We start from the raw sequence: 19,222 nt of genomic DNA, 5'->3' as shown, positions 1-19,222 counted from the left end.
TCCCTGGGGCTGAATCTGAGGATGAAATGATAGAGAAAAGCTCAAAAAATAAAACAGCCTTTTTATGACCATCCATTAAAAGAAGTTCCCCAAATAACTGAAATCCCTCATTTTGCCACATTGCCATACTTCTCATTAAGGAAATTATAACCAAATGGTTCCTGACTTACCAGATTTCACCTTGATGATTTATTCAAAAAGTGGCCTTGTGAGGAATGAATGATTTTGACCTGTTGCCATACTGAGCAGAAAGTGGGTGGGAGTGGACCTGGGCAAAGTTCTTGCAGAGCAGTGATAGTGCTGCTTCCTTATGTTTCACAGGCAGGACCATGACTGAGAAACTCTTCTTTAAAATCCCCATCCAATGAGATTTTCCATTGTTATGCCATGAAAACAAATACACTTAAAATAACTTTAGAATTTACTAGTGTGTCCCCTGTATACCTGTTGGGAATGATGTCCTTATGTAGAAGGATTAGGGGCTTCCCACCACCACAAAAACAAAACAAAACAAAACAAACAGAACATATCAGGAGTTTCATAGTACTAACTTGTCTAGTGTTCCTTTTTGGTTTGTTTTTGCCATTTGTCAGAGGGTTATTTGGAACTACAGTAAAAGGATAAGCCAAATAAGATAACAAACTAAATCATCCATGAATAGATAAGGAAATCACCAAGCTTAAAGGAAAGTTTACGTTTCTGTTTACTGTTTCTCACAGGTTACCTATGCCTCTGCCGTACGCCCTAAACTAATACTCATCTACTCTTACCTGAAATGCAAAGGTCAAGTGCCCGAGCAGTCTGATTACTTAAGTAGGAGACGATGATGTGGTCCTCTTCTATAACCAGGCACTAGACTGTAGCCTAGTTCAGTGAACAAATTAAGCTTAAGACCCTACTCAGACTGCATGGAGCCCTTCTATAAAACATCCAGGCAGGAAGCTCTTTTATTATTTTCTTGACTTTGAAAACTAACACTTAACAAGTAGGGTGAAGGAAAATTGAATCTCTCAAGAGAGTTAAGATGACCTAATCTTTCAAAAACATACTTGAAATCATATGCCAAGAGAATTAAAGAATCAGTTCAAATATGTATTTATCAAGTCTTTTTAGAGTTTGTCTCTCAAACATAATTCAGGCAGTAACCGACTCAAACTTTAGATCTACTTAGCTAATAAGGTAAGTTCCCGAAGACCAAGAAAACATTTAAATTCAGAACACCTTAGGAATCAGGCTCCCTGACTTCAGACTATACTACAAAGCTACAGTAATCAAGACAGTATGGTACTGCCACAAAAACAGAAATATAGATCAGTGGAACAGCTTAGAAAGCCCAGAGATAAACCCATGCACATATGGTCACCTTATCTTTGATAAAGGAGGGAAGAACATACAGTGGAGAAAAGAGCCTCTTCAATAAGTGGTGCTGGGAAAACTGGACAGGTACATGTAAAAGTATGAAATTAGAACACTCCCTAACACCATATACAAAAATAAGCTCAAAATGGATTAAAGACCTAAATGTAAGGCCAGAAACTATCAAACTCTTAGAGGAAAACAGGCAGAACACTCTATGACATAAACCACAGCAAGATCCTTTTTGACCCACCTCCTAGAGAAATGGAAATAAAAACAAAAATAAACAAATGGGACCTAATGAAACTTCAAAGCTTTTGCACAGCAAAGGAAACCATAAACAAGACCAAAAGACAGCCCTCACAATGGGGGAAAATATTTGCAAATGAAGCAACGGACAGAGGATTAATCTCCAAATTTTACAAGCAGCTCATGCAGCTCAATATCAAAAAAACAAACAACCCAATCCAAAAATGGGCAGAAGACCTAAATAGACATTTCTCCAAAGAAGATATACAGATTGCCAACAAACACATGAAAGAATGCTCAACATCATTCATCATTAGAGAAATGCAAATCAAAACTACAATGAGCTATCATCTTACACCGGACAAAATGGCCACCATCAAAAAATCTAGAAACAGTAAATGCTAGAGCAGGTATGGAGAAAAGGCAACACTCTGGCACTGCTGGTGGGAATGTAAATTGATACAGCCACTATGGAGAACAGTATGGAGGGTCCTTAAAAAACTAAGAACTACCATATGACCCAGCAATCCCACTACTGGGCATATACCCTGAGAAAACCATAATTCAAAAAGAGTCATGTACCAAAATGTTCATTGCAGCTCTATTTACAATAGCCAGGACATGGAAGCAACCTAAGTGTCCATCATCAGATGAATGGATAAAGATGATGTGGCATATATATACAATGAAATATTAGCCATAAAAAGAAACGAAATTGAGTTATTTGTAGTGAGGTGGATGGACCTAGAGTCTCATACAGAGTGAAGTAAGTCAGAAAGAAAAACAAATACCATATGCTAACACATGTATATGGAATCGAAGAAAAAAAGGTCATGAAGACCCTAGGGGTAAGACGGGAATAAAGACACAGACCTACTAGAGAATGGACTTGAGGATATGGGGAGGGGGAAGGGTAAGCTGTGACAAAGTGAGAGAGTGGCATGGACATATATACACTACCAAACGTAAAATAGATAGCTAGTGGGAAGCAGCCGCATAGCACAGGGAGATCAGCTCCATGTTTTGCGACCACCTAGAGGGGTGGGATAGGGAGGGTGGGGGGGAGGGAACCCAAGAGGGAAGAGATATGGGAACATATGTATATGTATAACTGATTCACTTTGTTATAAAGCAGAAACCAACACACCATTGTAAAGCAATTATACTCCAATAAAGATGTTAAAAAAAAACTGACAAAAAAAAAAACCTTAGGACATCAGGTTTTCCAAATTGCTAATTTAATCTATGAAAAGCTAAACAAAGGAGAAACACTGGTGCTTTATAAAAATGAAATTATAACATTTTGAAACAAATGTTACAGGTCTATAAATATTCAGTATATAGAATAACCCCTAGTCATTTGCATGTACTTTCTCAAAGCATATTTCTGTACATATACACAATGTATACAGTGGTTAATGATCTTGTCTGTTAGGAAATGTTCTTAATAAGTAAACCAGAAAACTTCAGGTGTGATTTTCACTAGCATCAGTGAGGCCACCTCAGTAGAAATCTGAAGCAGGTCCCTGACCCATAGAGAGAAGGTCAGTGTTAGGAAAGATACTTGTCATAAAGCAAAATGACACCTGTGAAGAAATGACTTGGTAATTGGAAAACAAATTTTTGAAAAATAAGTGATTTTTATGGTCAGTTATACACTATGATCTGATCATCAAAAACTCAAAACTTAGGGACTTCTCTGGTGGCTCAGTGGTTGAGAGTCCGCCTGCCGATGCAGGGGACGCGGCTTCGTGCCCCAGTCTGGGAGGATCCCACATGCCGCAGAGCGGCTGGGCCCGTGAGCCATGGCCGCTGAGCCTGCGCGTCCGGAGACCGTGCTCCGCAACGGGAGAGGCCACAACAGTGAGAGGCCCGCGTACCGCAAAAACAAAACAAAACAAAACACCTCAAAACAATATTCTTATCTGAGCACAGTGAAAGAAAAATACATAAATGGTAACCAATTATTTTTTAAAACTCCCAACTGGGATTTCTTTGCCAGAGGAAGAAAGTAATTTGCATATTGCAAGAGCAGAAGTATGCCCACCTCAGAGAGGCCCAGCACACTGATGTGTGTCTACACCATATCCGTGGCAGAACCTTCCTGACTTCCCAGGAGAGCCCTATTGAGCAGCCCTGGTCACTCCTGATTTTAAGGGTATAGATTTCAGCATAGTACTTAGATGAAGAATTGGTGTGTAAAAAGGGCAATTTAAGTACGGCTTATTTCCCTTACCAGCGTTTTCACAATGAAATTCCTTTAGGCCAGCAAGTTCTTGTGATTGATTCCTACCTATTCCAGTTTCATGCAGAGCATCAGAGCTGCCACTAGCCCACCCAGCCCCCAACAAGACACAGCACCAGCAGGCAGCAGCTTCGGCTGCAGTCCCCTCCCTGCCCGTGGCTGGGGTGCCAGCGCACCCCACAGCCCTCCGTCCCAGGCAGACCTGGCTGCTTAGTCACCTGTCCGCAACGCTGTGTAATCGTTTGAAGCCTCACGTATGCAAGATTTTCTGTATAATTTCAGGGGAGTTCATGGATGACTTCTGGCTAAGAATTCCTGCTAGATAGTGAAATTCAGCTGTATTTATCAGAAACCCCAGGGATACTGTGGTTATGAGGCAATGACGTCAGTTCAGAAAAAGGAACGGGCAGTTTGGTTATTATTATTTCTCACCTTGAAACAACATAGGTAGACTTCTTTCCATTCTTTTAGAGCTAAAGTGCTGTAAGACACCACCTCACAGACCTGGCGTTTTCCCTTGCCTTGATTCATTGAGTTGAGAACAAGGACATCTGAGCACCTGTGAGAGGGCTGGCCTCCCAGATACAGGAAGCTCTACACGTGCTCATGCTGAGTAGATGCTCTCAGTTTTGAAGCTCTTCAGAGCTAGCTATGAGGACTGAAGGAAAGGAAAGAACTACAGGCTGTCCAGCTTCTCTCCACACAGACTCCATTCCTTTCCAGTATAAAGCTAAGACAGAGTTGAAGGTTGCAGCGGGTGCTCAAAAATGCATGAGGAGTCAAGGAAGGGCTAAGAGCTTATACCTTAATTTTCTAGGCTTTTCTCATATTAAACCTAATCTCAAAATTCTGGCTTCAAAGTTGTTTGATTCAAAGCCAAGGCTGTGACACTCGTGCCTTCCTGCTATGAGCCGCATTCCTCTGAGCTCCATCCCACAGCTGAGCTGATCTCATATGCTCACACTGGACAGTGGTCCCACTTACGTGTCAGTGGTTACAAAGGCAGAGACTACGCTGCAGAGAAGATAATTTGTCTAGCATCTCAGAAGTCATTTAAAGGATAAGAAATACCTCCATTAACAATGTATCCATTTAAAACAGACACATACCAAAGATGACAAGAAGTAAGAAGTGTCCACTGTGGGGTTTTCTCCCAATTGCTTGAAACCATTTATAGATTTAAAACAAGCACGCTTTCAACTCTTTACCAGAATGCCTGTATGAGAAACGTGGACTCTTGTAGCTGTTCTGCTGGGGAGAAAGGAGTCTCCACCCATCCTGGACAAGAAAAGAAAGACGAGTCTCGCCTGTGCAGCTCACAGGCCAAGGGGGAGTAGGGGTGAGCAGGGGTCTCCAGGTCACGCTCTGAGGTCTCATCCACAGCAGCTGGGGGGATGAGGGTCTAAAGCTCACAAATGAGCCGTTCCCTGCTGTGCTGGAGGCCGAGCTGCAGACTCCGACAGCACAGAGGTTCTGGCTGCCTGTGTGTAAGGCTTGGTGGTCGCCTCAAGCTGAGAAATCCTCTAGTGCCAGTTCAAGGAAGCCATGCACAACCACCTGCTAGGGGTGGTAATGGCCAAACCCTTGGACTGCCTTTGTGACCGCCGTGGGGCTGAGCCTTCCCCCTGGCTTGCTTCAGGGAAGGAAATCGGCTTCCGGCACGTTCTGCACCTACCTAAAGCCCTCCGTTCAGCCCCAACCCTTGAAACTTGGCAGTATCCGTACAGACAAAGTAAGTCCGCAGTTCGCCTTTGCCTTTGACGTTAATCAGTCCACGGCATTCACAAGAATAACCTAGTCCCTGGAGGATGGTACATGTCTCTTCAGTAACCTGAAAAGGAAAAGAAACCTAAGTCTTCAGAAGCAGAAAGAAAATCTGCTGTGGGAGGGATGAAGAGAAATCGGCCAATGGGGTCTGGTTTCCCTCAAGCAGCTGACTGATGCCCAGGCTCCCTCACCTCTGGGAAGTTCTTCCCCCCTTGGGCACAGGTTTCCCCAGGTGAGCTTTTACCTGGATTTTCCCAAGTTCCCCAGTGCTCTCCATTCGACTGGCAACATTGACCGTGTTTCCCCAGATGTCGTACTGAGGTTTTCGTGCCCCAATCACTCCAGCAATCACGGGCCCATGGTTTATGCCTAAAGAACATGTTTGCAGTTAGCAGATCATAGAGGCAAAGCCTCGGGCTTATAAGGCCACAGAATCCACCCGACAACCACAGAAAGCGTTGACAGAACAACTGCAATGAAGGTTGGAAGGGTGCTTCCTGAGTCTGACGGGAGGTGGTACTTGCGATGGGAGGAGAGCGCTCCCTGGGCAGTTCTTTTTCAGACTGTGCTGGATGTGAAACCTGAGTCCACTGTTAACACTTCTTGTATCTGCTAATCTCTTGAACAGTAAATGGGCTTTGAGCGCTGACCCTGTTAGCTAACAGTGACTACTTAGGTTAATGATTTTGCTTTGTTCTCAGTGTATTTAAGGTCACCTCTTTACAGCCAGGGATTTGGGCTTTCCAGTCCCCGTAGTGATATATTCCTGTTTACTTAAAACTTGCCAAGGTAACTTCATAAATAGTACGCTAAGAATTCTTATTACCCAGTCACTGGGGTTTTAAGATCAGAAAGAGATTTCTAAAACTTTTCATGGCAGATGACAACATACACCGGACTGAGAGTGGATTTGCCAGGAGGCGGGAGCTGCACAGTCCCACCCGGAGCTCAGGCCCAGCCCGTCTTCCCAGGGCCTCACCAACTCGGAGGCGGAAGGAGTTGAAGGAGTGCCGGTTGATGCCATCCAGCTTGCTCATCAGGGCGGTGCTGAACTCCACCATGATGCCGATGTGGGCGTGCTGCCGCTCCAGGTCCTGCAGGACAGAGCACTCCATTGGGGCCAGGGCCAATCACACCCCGTCTTCCTGCCTCCACCGGCTGTCAGATGGACGCTCCAACACCCTGACCTGCTGAGCGCTGTGTGCCAGCCTGGGCATGAAACCCATGGGGGACCACTGATGGGCAGAGATGTACCCAGGCTCCTCCACAGAGGGTCTAGGACCTGCTCCCCCACCTAAGCTCCCCTCCTGGTGAGGGGCCGCCTGCCCCAACCCCTCCACCAAAAGGCTCCCTCAGGCTGAGCCATGAGCTCCTCTGCCCTTCCCTCAAAGGAGGGGGCACGGAGAGGTGTCGGTCTGGGGCTGTCTTGAATTTCCCCTCATCTGGGGCTGGGACATGAGACCACCAGATTGCCTGGGTACCTGGTTCTCGTGCCCTGAGGGGATGCTGAGCCCTGCAGCTGCCATGTACGTGCTGCCGATGGTCTTGATCTTCTCCACACCACTGAACTTGGGCTTTAACAGCAGCTATAAGACGAAAGGAAGCAGGCCATACAACACAGCTGCAGCCCAGGCCTGTCCCAGGTTCTGAGAAGGGCGTAGGATTCTCTCCCACCACCAGTCCTAATGCAAACATTTCTCATGCGGGGGCCCTTCCCACCTGAGTTCACACCTCCGTACAGGTGGGGACACAGCCTCTGGGTTCTCTCCCTGCTGCTCCCTCGTCTCTGTTCCCTGACATTCCCTGTCTCTTCCATTCTCATCTGGTCTCATGCCTGCGAAGGAGCAAACACCCCGCCCGACAGTATCTACACAGGAATGTCGATTATTTGCAGCCAAGAGTTAAGCCCAAACTGAGTGACTTCCTTTGAAACAGGTTGCTAGCACGGGCTTGGCAGGAAATCAGACTGTTCTACAACCTAAATCTAAGGAAGCTGCCCCTCACAGAGGAGATAAATTACATCGTGACAAGCAAGCAAACGTGTAGGTACTTCTTATAATTTGTGTGCCACGTGTTCTCCCCAAGGGCGCTGCAGCACACGTGTTCAGTGGGCGCAGGGTGCCCGCGGCCCCAGCCTGCCCTCTCCAGGCTGTGTGGAGGGAGGCCTCACCTCATCAAAGTCAGCTATGATCTCGTTCAACAGGCGCAGGCACTCCAGCCCTTCCTTGTTGACGTCGCACTCCGTGTAGAATACTTTGAAGTCCGGCACGGATGCAAACATGACACACACGCAGTCATAGGACTGATGGTACCAGTCCTGGATTGGGGGTGGGTAGAAACACGACCCTGTGGCCACCAGACCTCGTTGGGGCGGGTGGTGGGGGGAAGCAGACGGGAGGCGATTCCTCGCGCTCCAGGAGCAGATGCTGGCTGTACATGGGACTCAAGTGGGGGCTGTTACAAAATAGGAGATTCTGAATCAATGCGTTGGGGAGGGTCAGACTCAGGTTGGTTTGGGGCTCCTTTAAGTACCCTGGGTCTGTACAGCTGGGCTTGAGAACCCGTGGGTAGCAGAAGGTAACAGGAGGCCTGGGTTCCATGCCCACTGGGCCTGAGTTTCCACAGATAAAAAACTCTGCTACACAGAACTGGTAAAAATGCATGTTTTCATCAACAGATGGTCCAGATTGCAAATACCTGGACATCTGATCCTTGCAACCATCCTGCCAGCCAAGTACTATCGGCCCCATTTTATAGATGTGAAAATCAAGGCCCAGGGCAGTGAGCGATCTTGTCCACAATCACACCTGAACCCTAGTCTCCGATCCAAAGCCTGTGTTCTTACAGCTAACACCACACATGGTCTCCTGGGCGCATCAGTGAGGCCAAGAGCCATGGAAACCAAGTGCAGAAAGCACCTTGTAGCTATAGTGCGTCCCTCCACGGGACTGCATCTGTACCTTCAGTCTCCCTGTCCTAGTGACTGAGCCCCCTCTCACCCACACCTCATTTAACTTGTCACCAATGAAGTGGGCGGCCACATGGGCTGGCAGGACATTCTCTAGAAGAAGGCGGTTCACATTCTCCATGGTTTCAAACTCCTCGTGTTCCTTCTTGAACTTCTTCTTCCACAGACAGTCCAAGCGGCAGTAATAGTCAATCTGCAGACAGAAGGGAACATCGGTGTCCCGGCAGCAGTGAGCGAGGGCAGAGCGCACTCGTAACCCTGGGGGCTACGGAGCCGGCCCATCAGCACTGCAGCCTGTGCCCCTGGCAAACGTCCCCAACTCAACAGCCACTCCCCAGTCAGCCAAGTGACCCACAGGATTAAATGTCACTCGTGTCCTGATGGGAGGTAAGGACACTTGCCCAGGACCCCGACCCAGGGACCGGAGCTCCCCGAAAGACTGCAGTCCTGTGTGCTGCTCCAAATCTGAGGCAGCCCCAGCCCCACCCCCAGCCTCTCCAGAAAGAGGTACAAGCAGCCAGGTAGAGCTAGGGACGCAGAGGGCGCCTCCTGGGCCGTACCTGTCTGGAGAGCATGATGAGGGTGGTGTAAAACAGGACCAGGTAGAAATTGATCATTGTCTTCAGATCCCATGAACAGGACGGGGAGCTGCCGGGTATGAGGGGAAAGGCAGGCGTCATCTCCACTTCCGCCCAAAGTCCCCCACATTCAGGGGATGGCACGAGGCCCAGACGCAGGGCCAGCCCACGGGAAAGTGAACAAGATGGGAGATCGTTGCCCTCGGAGCTCACATTCTCGGGGTTGGCAAACAGGACGCTTCAGGTTGTAAAGAAAAGGGGGACGTACAGTTGACAGGGAGGTGACATCTGAGCTCACACCTGGGTCTCAAGGGATATTCATGGCGAAGTCTGAAGGAAAGCACTCTAGGCAGGCAGGGGAGCGGCCACAGGCCTTGCAGGTCGGCAGAAGCAAGGTGCAGGTGCAGGCCAGATCCACGGGAGCACACCTAGTTCTGGGTCCCCAGGCTCCTGCCTTTTAGTTCAAGGGGAGCCAGTCCCCGCTCCTCAATCCACTTGAGGCCCAGAGCCCCCAGAACCACGCACACGCCAGCGCCTCGCATCAGTCTGGGAAGAGATCAGAGCCAACTGCTCTCTCCAGGGCTCTGCAGACCCAGGACATGGCTCAAAGCAGGGGACTGGGCTAGAGCTGAAGCCTCCGCCTCCCGCCCCCAGGCTGGCCTAGAGACAGGATCACCCAGGTGGCCTCCTGGGGCCGGGGACACCCCCTGCACATGAGTCACACTCAGCTCTGAGTGCTGCAGACCCAGGGCCTGAGCCCATCACTTCCCCTCCTGTAAAGCAGAAACCATGCCACCTGCCGGTCCAGCCCACAGGGTGTCCGGTCCAGAGGGGACTGTGAATGCAAAAGCACCTTAGTTTGAAATGACACTAAGACGAGACAAAAAGTGCTACAATGGGCCACAGTCAAGACAGGCAGTGGGCAGGGGTCCCAGCAGTGTGGGGTCTGGGCCCCACCTGAGGGTGCCATTGGTCTTGGTGAGGTTGCCCAGGCTGTAGCCACAGCAGTCCCACTGCCAGCACGGGGAGATGTTGAAGAGCACCAGGTAGGCCACCAAGGCCACTGTCAACAGCACGACCTTCAGCTCCAAGCTCATCCGCAGGAAGACAGAGCAGGCGATGAAGGCCAGGATGCAGCTGCAGGTGTAATACTGGGGAGACAGGGACGTCGGTCATCCCACCATCTCCTGTCACCAAGAGGCACCTCCCGGATCAGAGGTCACCCAAGGGACGGACACCTTTAGCCACAGAGGAATCCGTGAAGATCCAGTGTGTCTTCAGCACCACCCTCCTGCCTCACTGACCTCCCTTAACAAAGAGCAGGCAACGGAATCTAAAACTTTCTATATTGTGTTGTTCTTACTATATTTTTACTTCCACTTATGGCAAGTGAACTCAAGGAAAAAGAAACGCAGTAAATAAAAATGCAGGTGCTGGGGAGGCTGTGACAAGGTCCAGGCAGTGATCTGAGTTCTGCCATGAGCCGGTGCCTCCCAAAGTGCATCTCTGCCCACGTTACTCTCCTGCTCAAGAGCATGCTGTGGCTCCCTACTGCCCCCAGAATAAAGACCAAGCTCTTCACCCTGGCACTCATGCTCTACTGGAGCTGGATCTAACCTACCTCTGGCTTCATCTCCCAATCCTCCCCCACCCCCTCCCCGTGACACGACCACCTGAAACCTACTGTGCCCACTACCTGCCTTGGTTTTTTTCGCTGTCCCCTCTTCCAACCCCCGTCCCATAACCTTTGTGCCCTTTAGAGACCAGCTCAAATTCACCACCACCCCCCTCAAGTCCCACAGCCCTCATCCTGTCCGGGAGGGTGCTTCAGGCACAGCTTCTGGTGTCAGCCCACCTGGGCCCAGTCCTGGCTCCGCCGCCTATGAAGCAAATCCATCGGCCTCCCCGCGACCACTCCCCCATCCATGAAGTGGAGATCATGACGAGTGTGGTCAGGAGACAACCACCAGCGCAGGGCGCTCCCACCCTCTCGCCTTGGACCCAGGCGCCAGCACCTGGACCCCTTAGCCCCACCCGGCCCTGCTCTGTCGCCTCGCCTGGGAGGGGGGGGACTCAGCTCTTCCATGCCCATGGGCTCTGGTGCTCAGTGTGTTCTGAGCACGCAGGGACAGTCCTAGTGAGGGCACCAGGAGCCCCGAGGGACACACTCACCGGGAGGAGCTTGCACAGGGTCCTCTCCCAGCTGCTCACGGCCCCCGGGCCCGTCTCGTTCCCAGCAGGCAGCCCTGGGGCCGGGAAAGGCATCAGCGGCTACGGAAAAGACAGGTCCCCGTGAAGGGTGGTCCAGGGGCTCCAGGGTCTGCCCCGGCTGAGCGGGGCTGGGGACCTGGAGCGGGCAGAGGGCAGGGCCGGGGCCTCCGAGAGCGCCATGGGCATCTCCTGCCAGGCCTGGCTCTAAGCCTGGCCGGAGCCTCTGTGCCCCCGACGTCCCACCACAGCTGGCAGCTTCACTGCGGGAAGAGGGAGCCCAAGGAAGGCACAGGGATGCCACCCCAGCGCCTGACTCGGGGCGGGGGCAGAAGCTGGGAGCAGCGTTTTCAGTGAGCCCCCTTCTCCTCAGGTGACGCTGAGGGAGGTGGTCACAGAGTCCCTAGTGCAGGGGACACGGAGATGGGAGAGACTCTGGCTCTAAATGTCGGAGCGGGGGAGGACCGGGTGGGACAAGTGCTGTCTGAGCCCAAAACACACGAGCCCGGCCCGAGAAGCAGGGCCCAGGCGTCCCCTCCAGCTTGTGCCCAGGGCTGCTCATCCCCAGCGAGGAGACTGGGTCTCAGAGAAGCTGAGACAGGACCTCCTCAGGGGCAGGAAAGAAAGACCGGGACGTCAGGACGCCGTGGTGGCCCTGTGGGGTCGGCCACATGAACGCTCTGGGGGCCCCCAAGTCCTCATGTGACAAACACAGGGTGAGGAGCTCAGAGCCGCCATGGGAACCTCACAGGGCTCTGGATACAGTCACACCAGATGGGCTTTTAGGCAACAGGATTATAGGATTCTAGAATCCGGAGGTCCCCAGGGTCAAAGACTGCTCCCTCCTCCCCGGAAGCATGCAGGGCCCGAGGGGTCTTTGCCAGGCCTGCCGTCCCCGCCACAGAACCCACCAGGTTGACCACGGCGACGGCGAGCAGGCTGCCAATGGTCAGGACGGCCAGGGACACCCGCAGCAGGGGCTGCGTCTCCACCCTCTCGGAGATGGCTCGGAGCGCGCCCCGCGCTGGGCAGCACCTCTGTGGAATCACAGTGTCATCACCCAGCACCCACACCCAAGGTGCAGGGAGAGCCCGCAGGAGGCCTGGCCCGGGGGCCCACAGCCCAAGGGCCCAGCAGAGCGAGAGCTTCTGAGAGCTCTGCTGGGGAGTCAGGGGTGCTGTGCCCGCCCGGCCCAGAGCTCAGGACACGTGTGGTGCGTAGACAGAAGGGACAGCCCCACCCTTGGGGCTGGGGACAGCCACAGCCGCTTGCGGACTACTAGCACATAGGACGGAGAGCCCTGGGAGAAGCCTCCAGACGGCGCTCCAGGCCGGAGGGGCAGGGGTCATGGGGCCGGGGCTCGCACCACCACAGTCCCGACACCTGGGGGGCCCGGCCTGCCCACCACCCAGTCAGGGGCCTCCCCACTCACCAAGAGCTCACGGGCAAAGCACAAGCCTAGTACCAGCCCGAGCACGCAGGCTACCAGCCCAAAGGACACACCCAGAGCCGCCATCCTGGAGAGGAAGGAGAAACCTAAGTTCTGGGGGACCCTCTGCCCGGGGCCAAGCCACCGGCATGCTCCCCACCCCCAGCACCTCAGTTCACCTTCTCCCCCCTCCCGAACGGCTACTCTGCACTCAGCCGAAGGGGCACACTGCACACCGTGGTCCAGCTGCCCCACGAACAACACACAAGGCCCGGCCGAGACACGAGGACCAAGGTCAACATCACGCCCCGCTTTCCAGGCCAAGTATACAAGAAATAACTGATCATACAGCCTTCAGACTCTTGCCCGGCACACAAGCACCATCGAAAAGCGTTCCCTATTTCATCTTTATTAAGCACGTCCTGAACCACGATCCTAGTGGATCCTTTGGCCTAACTACCCTTCCAGAAGCCTCCAACTGGCTGACCTTCCTACCTCCCTGGGACCTCAGCCCCCTGTCCCCGCCCCCAGCAACAGAGCCCTTTCGCAGAAGCGTGAATCTCAGCGGCTCCTGTGTACTGGCCACACACACTGGATAAGGCATTAAGCCCCCCGGGCCTCAATTTCCCACACCTAAGAGGGAGGTGGCAGCAGCTACGGTTTTAGGAGTCTGCCCTTCTAGGACTCCAAACACCTAAGGCAACAGTCACAAAACACTGAAATGCCTGAAGGGCCACACAGAAAACAGGTGACTTTGAAGGCGAGAGGCATCTGGGAGTGGGGAGGCCTGCGGCTTGAGCGCGCAAGCATGTTCAACTAACACTAAAACTAAACGTTGGCAAATCCAGGTATGGGGGCCACGGTGCCAGGTCCAGTTTCTGGGGCTCTGACGCCTAAAGGGACTAAAGGTACTAACTCTAACAGCCAGCCCCTTCCTGCAGGTCTTCTGGTGGGATCTGCAAGGTCACCACCCCTCCTAGCCTGACCCCAGTGTGCCTGACCATCCGGCCCACCCCCCAACTGACCTGGGCATCAGCAGGGCATGGACGAGCAGGATGCAGATGAACACAAGGCTGGCACAAGCGAAGTAGTAGCGGGCCCGCGGGATGGGTGCCAGGCGGTACTGGGGGCGACAGAGACTGTGAGGGGTGGCCGGGCGGCCGAGGCCCCGCCCGCAGGGCAGGCTCCTTGCTCTGACCCCTTCCTGGGCTCCACCCTGGCTCGAGTTAATCATCTCTAAGAAAAGCCTTACACCCCCTCCTTGACTTCCTCCCCTCCTTGACTGTTACATCATCACCGAACAAACAATTTTCATCTGTTTCCATTCTGCAGTCTCTCTTTTATGTTTAGAGGCGCTACCTTCCCCTCCCCCACCCCGGCCAGGTCTCTGACTTCATTTCCAAGGTCCCTGTAAAGCCCGCAGCCCAAGTCCGTGGGCGAGAACCAAATGGGAGCTCTGGGGCTGCTGCGACTGGGGCTATGGGGCTTCTGTTCTCACCCCAAACCGAGGAGCACCGCCAGGCCTGAGCCCCACGCCGTCGGGCGGGGGGCCTGTGCTGCCCGCCCCGCCACACCCGGTACCACCTCAAGATCTCAGCCCACGGGGCTCCTGCCGCAGATGAGCAAACCGAGGCTCAGGGAGCCCGGCAGCCTGTCCAGGTCTCACAGCCAGCAGGTGGCCCGCCAGGCGGCTCTGCTGGTGACCACACCTGCCTCCAGACCCCAAGCTCCCCACACAGGGAGCCCCCAACTCAGGGAGACCCCCAGTCCTGGAGGCTGAAGCGGCAGAGAGGTCCCAGCACCAGAGGGCCGTGGGCTGGGTCACTCTCTCAGGCCACATCTGAGGCCAAGACGCCCCAAACCTTGGGGTCCGTGACATGGGTACCGTCGCCCACCTTGGCCTGCAGGTGAGGGCAGAATGACATACGCGTGCCTCGGACGTTGCCAGAACCAGTAGGCTCTCGAAAAATAAGTGAATGGTCACTAGCGGGACACAAGCATGGTGTTACAGCAGCCAAAAGGGGGAACCGGTCAGGCCCCGTCAAACTGATCCTGAGTTTGGGGCTTTTTCCTACAAAGTGCAGAGCCAAAGGTGCACGCTGGCCCCTGACAGCACTGGCTGAGGCTTGGCATCTGAAGGGAGCGAAGTCTCCCAAACCCAAGTCGGGGAACCACTAACGGGGGTGTCAGGGGCAGGGGCGAGGCCAACAAGAAGAGAACCCAAACAGGCTGCACTGAGCCCCGTCCCCACCCCAGTGGCAGCTGGAGCGCCTCCCCGGCGCCCTCCCTGAGCAGGCCTTCTGGGGGTGTTGGCTGCCCTGTGGCCAGCACCCGCCCCCCACCCCAGGCCTTGTTGCCCCTGTTCCTGGGGCTGCTCAGAGGTCCTCACCTCTCGCTCGAAGCCCTTCTCCAGGAAGATGGACCCAAAGGTGTAGAAGTCATCAGACTTGGAGCAGCAGGGTCTGTGGGGTGGAGACACAGGCAGTGAGAGGTGGCGCCTGGAGGAGTCGGGGGGAGGGCGTGGGGACACAGCCACTGGGCACGAGGCACAAGGCGAGCACAGGTCTCGGAGCCTCACCTCGTGGAGCTGAGGCCCTCGATGGCTGACAGCATCTCATCATCGTATGAGTCATCCTCTGACCGCCCCTTGGGGGATGCACTTCTGGAATCAGACACCCGCAACGGCATCAGCCCAGGAACCTACATCTACTTGCCCAGAGGCAGGGGTGTGGACGAGATGGCTCACCCAAGTGGGGTTCCCAGGTGCCTGCAGGAGGTCCCAGAGCCTCGTGCAGGATGGAGGAGGGACAGGCGGGTCCCATTGAGGCCCAGAGAGGACAAGCGAAGGCCCAGCATCACCCAGCCAGAAGCAAAGGGCAGACCCCCCAGGCCCCGGTCCAAGGTCTCTCCCACTAAACCCCAGGGTTCCATCACACCAACCCCACTGACCCCACTACAGGGTGGGTATACAACAGCCACTCGATCATTGTGAAGTTTTGGTTCCTAAAAACACTCTGACCCAAGCCATGGCGAAACCCATAGTCAGGGCTGGGCCTTGTGGAGCTGCCCTCCTGGACAGAGGCTGGTCAGGGCAGCCTGCCTGGAGGAGGTGACTGGGGCAGGACTTGGCCAGGGAGGCAGGAGACAGGGCACAAACCTGTCAGGGGTCCTGTGGCGCCGTAGGGGAATAGCCTGGAAGGGAAGGGAGGGAGAGACGGTTATTCTCCAGGACCCGGGGCCCTGATGGCGCCTCACCGGACTGGATCTATCATCTCTGGCACTCTCGGATGCAAGGACTGTCCAAGCTGCAGGCACCCAGAACTGAAACTGAACTTGGTCTGGAGAACCAGGAGGCCAGGGACATCCCCCGCCACCCTGGAGCATTCTCCAAATGCCTTCACTTCCCCAAGGGCCCCAGGAGGGAGCGAGGGAGGGCAGAGCCTGCAACCATCCTGCAGATGCGGAAAGTGAGGCTTGGCCGGAAGGACACCCTTAGCGGAAGGACACCCGTAGCATGTGCTGTCCCGCCCCTGCCCGCGGCCCCTGCTCCCAGCTCTCTGGGAGGAGAGGTCCTACCTTGGGCCTCCGCCCGTGGGGCACAGGGGTCTCGTTGCTGCTCACGTTCTCGCGTTGGTTGAGGTGTGCGAAGGGCCGCGCCGCCCCCCAGGACTCGAGGTAGCGGGTCATACGCACGGAGGCCCGCATCTTCAGGGTCGCGTCCCCCTTGGACTTGGTGAGGTGTAGGCTGGGCGGGGGCGGCTGCTGGCTCTGCGGGCAGACGCAGACACGGCCTGTCCCACCCCTCCCCTCTCAGCACGGGAACGGCCCGCCCCCATCCCGCTCCCCCAGAAGCGCGATGCTGCCCAGAACGCTGGCCCATCTGGCGAAAAGGGAAAATGGCAAAACAGCTGCTGGGTCTGCAGCCCCTCGGGGACTGGCGGAAGCCCAGTGCTCTCCCTGGCCGGGCACCGGGGAGGCCCCAGCTTGGGGTCCTGTCCCTGCCACAGGCACAACTGTGCACAGCCCCTCAGGCCCTTCTCTGCCTCCCCAGGGCAAGAGGTGGGGTCAGGCCCCAAGCCCGAAGGCTCCACTTGGCCCCTGAAGCTCCCTGGGTCTGAAAGCCCATCGGCCCCTCCCGGTGGACGCACCCCAGGGAGATGGCACCCAGGGAAGAAGCCACAGGCATCCTGCCCTGCCCACCCACATGCGGCAGCACACATCATTCGTGTGGGAGCAGCCAGGAGGAAGGGGAATGCTGGCCAACCCAGGGCTGCTCCCCACGGGGCAGCATTCCAGGGAGTTCCACTCGTACAGCCCCCAAACCACAGCATGGGTCCAGTATCTGCCACAAGCCTGCCGCAGCCATGCCAGGGACACGGTGGCTTAGCCAGGCCCTGAAGGAGGGGCCCAGCCCTGCCTCCCTCTCCCCCAACCCCCCGCCAAGAACAACAACCCGCCTGGGACCATCCTCAGCTGGCGAGGCCGGACAGGACTGGAAAAGGGGGAGGGAAGAGAAAGACCCCCGAGGCCACCAGGGACAAGCTCGAGGCCTGCTGAGTCCCCCTCATCCCCTCACAGCCCTGCCCTGCAGGAGTCCCAGTCTCTGGCGGCTCCCACAAACACCCACACAGACCGACACCTACTGCCACAAACACTCGTTTGCAGCAACTTTCCTGGAAACTTCTTGCCTCCTCCTAGGACAGAAACATTCTTAAACTCTGAGCCATGTCTGTCTGCCAGGCCAGAGGGAATGGCATGGAATTCAGTCCTTGTGAAGAGAGTCCTGGGGTCCTGAGAGTGAGCTAAGCCTTGTGGTGAGTGACCTGCCCTGGGCGTCTGGGGAGGTTACATTTCTCTGCCTCCCCCTCCACCGTCAGCAACTCTTGCCTACACGGCAGCCAGCTCTTCAAGTTCAAGGTCACTGCCACTTCCCTCTTAGGGCAGGGAAGCCAGACACTGTCCCCAAAAATTAAACGGGTCCTGATGATCCATCAGTTCTGAGCAAAAACGCATCTGTTGAGAAGCAGGGCCCAGGGAGGGCACCTGCAACCTGCACCAGCCACGGGCCCCCTACCAGCCACCTCTGGACACTAATCCCTTGGGGCACCTCACACACACGTAAGCCTACAGAAGCCAGAGCTGGGAAAGGACCTCCCCACCACGCCTCGGCGCGGCACGTGCAGCACAGTCATGAGAAGAGATGAGGGCGGTCTCTGTGCGCAGAAGGCAAGGTCTCCAAGTTACGTCGCTGGTGAAGCAAAGTTCACACTGGTGGAGGCGCTACCGCCAGCTCAGCAGAGAGGCCAGAGGAGTCTTTCCCCCTCTACTTAGATGCGCACAGACACCTCTCACCACACGGGTCCCCGTCAGGGGGGACGTGCCGGCGGCGAACAGGGATGCACGAAAAACTTTCTATAGCACACCCTTCATGCTTTTTGAATTTTCAACTATGGGAATGAATAAAATTAAACAAAGATCGGGGAAGGTAGCGTTGCCAGATAAAAGACAGGGTGCCCAGTAAACCCTGCATGAGACACTCGTACTAAAGCCTTCTCCCTTGTTCATCCGGAACACGAGTCTGACTGGGCGCCCGCGGTCATACCTGCTGATCCGGCAGCCCTGCGGGGTGGGTTACAGGACTACGCCTGCCACCACCTCGGGGTCAAGGGCTCTGCTTCACTCGTTCACAAGCTATCTGGGGCCCTGCTCTGTACCAGGCGTTGTCCTAGGACCGGGGGTTGAAGCCTGGAGAATAGGGACCCCCATCCCGAGCCTGCCCCCGTGGAGCTCACACTGACAATAAACAGTAAAAAGGATAAACAGGAGCATTTGGGACAGAGGGCTCTGGGCGGAGGGGGCAGCAGTGACAAGGGCTCTGCAGTGGAAAGAGCCTGGCAGTGGAGGGACAGGAGGCTGGCACAGGGCAGGGGAGGAAGGAAGCCGGCGGGGGGGGGGGGGGGGAAGGGGGGGGTGTCAGAGGAGTGGGCGGGGCCCAGAGCTGCAGGGACAGGGCGAGGGGCTGGGTGGTTTCCACGATAGTGGGCTGGGAGCAGCCCCAAGGTACCAGGAGGGGTTCCCCCAATGCTCGCTCAGCATGGCTGACCCACCTAGGGCGCACTGGGAACGTCAGCAGGATGAAGCCCGAGGGTGTCGGGGGAGGCTCACAGGCGGGCCCGCGGCTGCCCCAGAGACTGGCAGGCGGGCCAGCCCCGAGGACGGCAAAGGCCAGAGTGAGACGGAGCTGGAAGGAGCCAGCCACTGCTGACATTCTTGAGCAAGCCCCAAGGATGATTCACCGAGGGCCCAGACGAGCTGGCCTCCCACGGGCGGGAGCGAAAGGCCCCTGCCGGCGCAGGCCTGGGGCCCACGGCCCAGAAGCAGGCTCACAGCCTGCCCCACCACGGGGTCCTGAAGGGAGTGGG

At 55.0% G+C, this 19,222-nt stretch overlaps 1 protein-coding gene across 1 annotated transcript in view; it reads right to left on the bottom strand.

Moving 5' to 3' along the window:
• Window positions 1-2,836: 2,836 nt before the first annotated feature.
• ADCY7 (adenylate cyclase 7) overlaps window positions 2,837-19,222 on the bottom strand; it is a 40,971-nt gene continuing 24,585 nt past the window's right edge. The window contains exons 12-27 of the mRNA XM_060000937.1: window positions 16,377-16,568; window positions 15,958-15,992; window positions 15,379-15,462; window positions 15,190-15,262; window positions 13,826-13,923; window positions 12,804-12,888; window positions 12,283-12,408; window positions 11,336-11,434; window positions 10,121-10,314; window positions 9,146-9,233; window positions 8,623-8,778; window positions 7,788-7,934; window positions 7,099-7,203; window positions 6,597-6,711; window positions 5,862-5,986; window positions 2,837-5,681 (exon numbers count right to left, since the gene is read on the bottom strand). Coding sequence (XP_059856920.1) covers window positions 5,526-5,681; window positions 5,862-5,986; window positions 6,597-6,711; window positions 7,099-7,203; window positions 7,788-7,934; window positions 8,623-8,778; window positions 9,146-9,233; window positions 10,121-10,314; window positions 11,336-11,434; window positions 12,283-12,408; window positions 12,804-12,888; window positions 13,826-13,923; window positions 15,190-15,262; window positions 15,379-15,462; window positions 15,958-15,992; window positions 16,377-16,568 — 1,878 coding nt within the window. The 3' untranslated portion in view covers window positions 2,837-5,525. The remainder of the gene's footprint in view (window positions 5,682-5,861; window positions 5,987-6,596; window positions 6,712-7,098; window positions 7,204-7,787; window positions 7,935-8,622; window positions 8,779-9,145; window positions 9,234-10,120; window positions 10,315-11,335; window positions 11,435-12,282; window positions 12,409-12,803; window positions 12,889-13,825; window positions 13,924-15,189; window positions 15,263-15,378; window positions 15,463-15,957; window positions 15,993-16,376; window positions 16,569-19,222) is intronic.

Source organism: Delphinus delphis, chromosome 20, assembly GCF_949987515.2.
Source record: "Delphinus delphis chromosome 20, mDelDel1.2, whole genome shotgun sequence".
Classification (NCBI taxonomy): Eukaryota; Metazoa; Chordata; class Mammalia; order Artiodactyla; family Delphinidae; genus Delphinus; species Delphinus delphis.
Note: the sequence above shows the minus strand (reverse complement) of the source record. Positions and strands in the feature narration are given on the sequence as shown.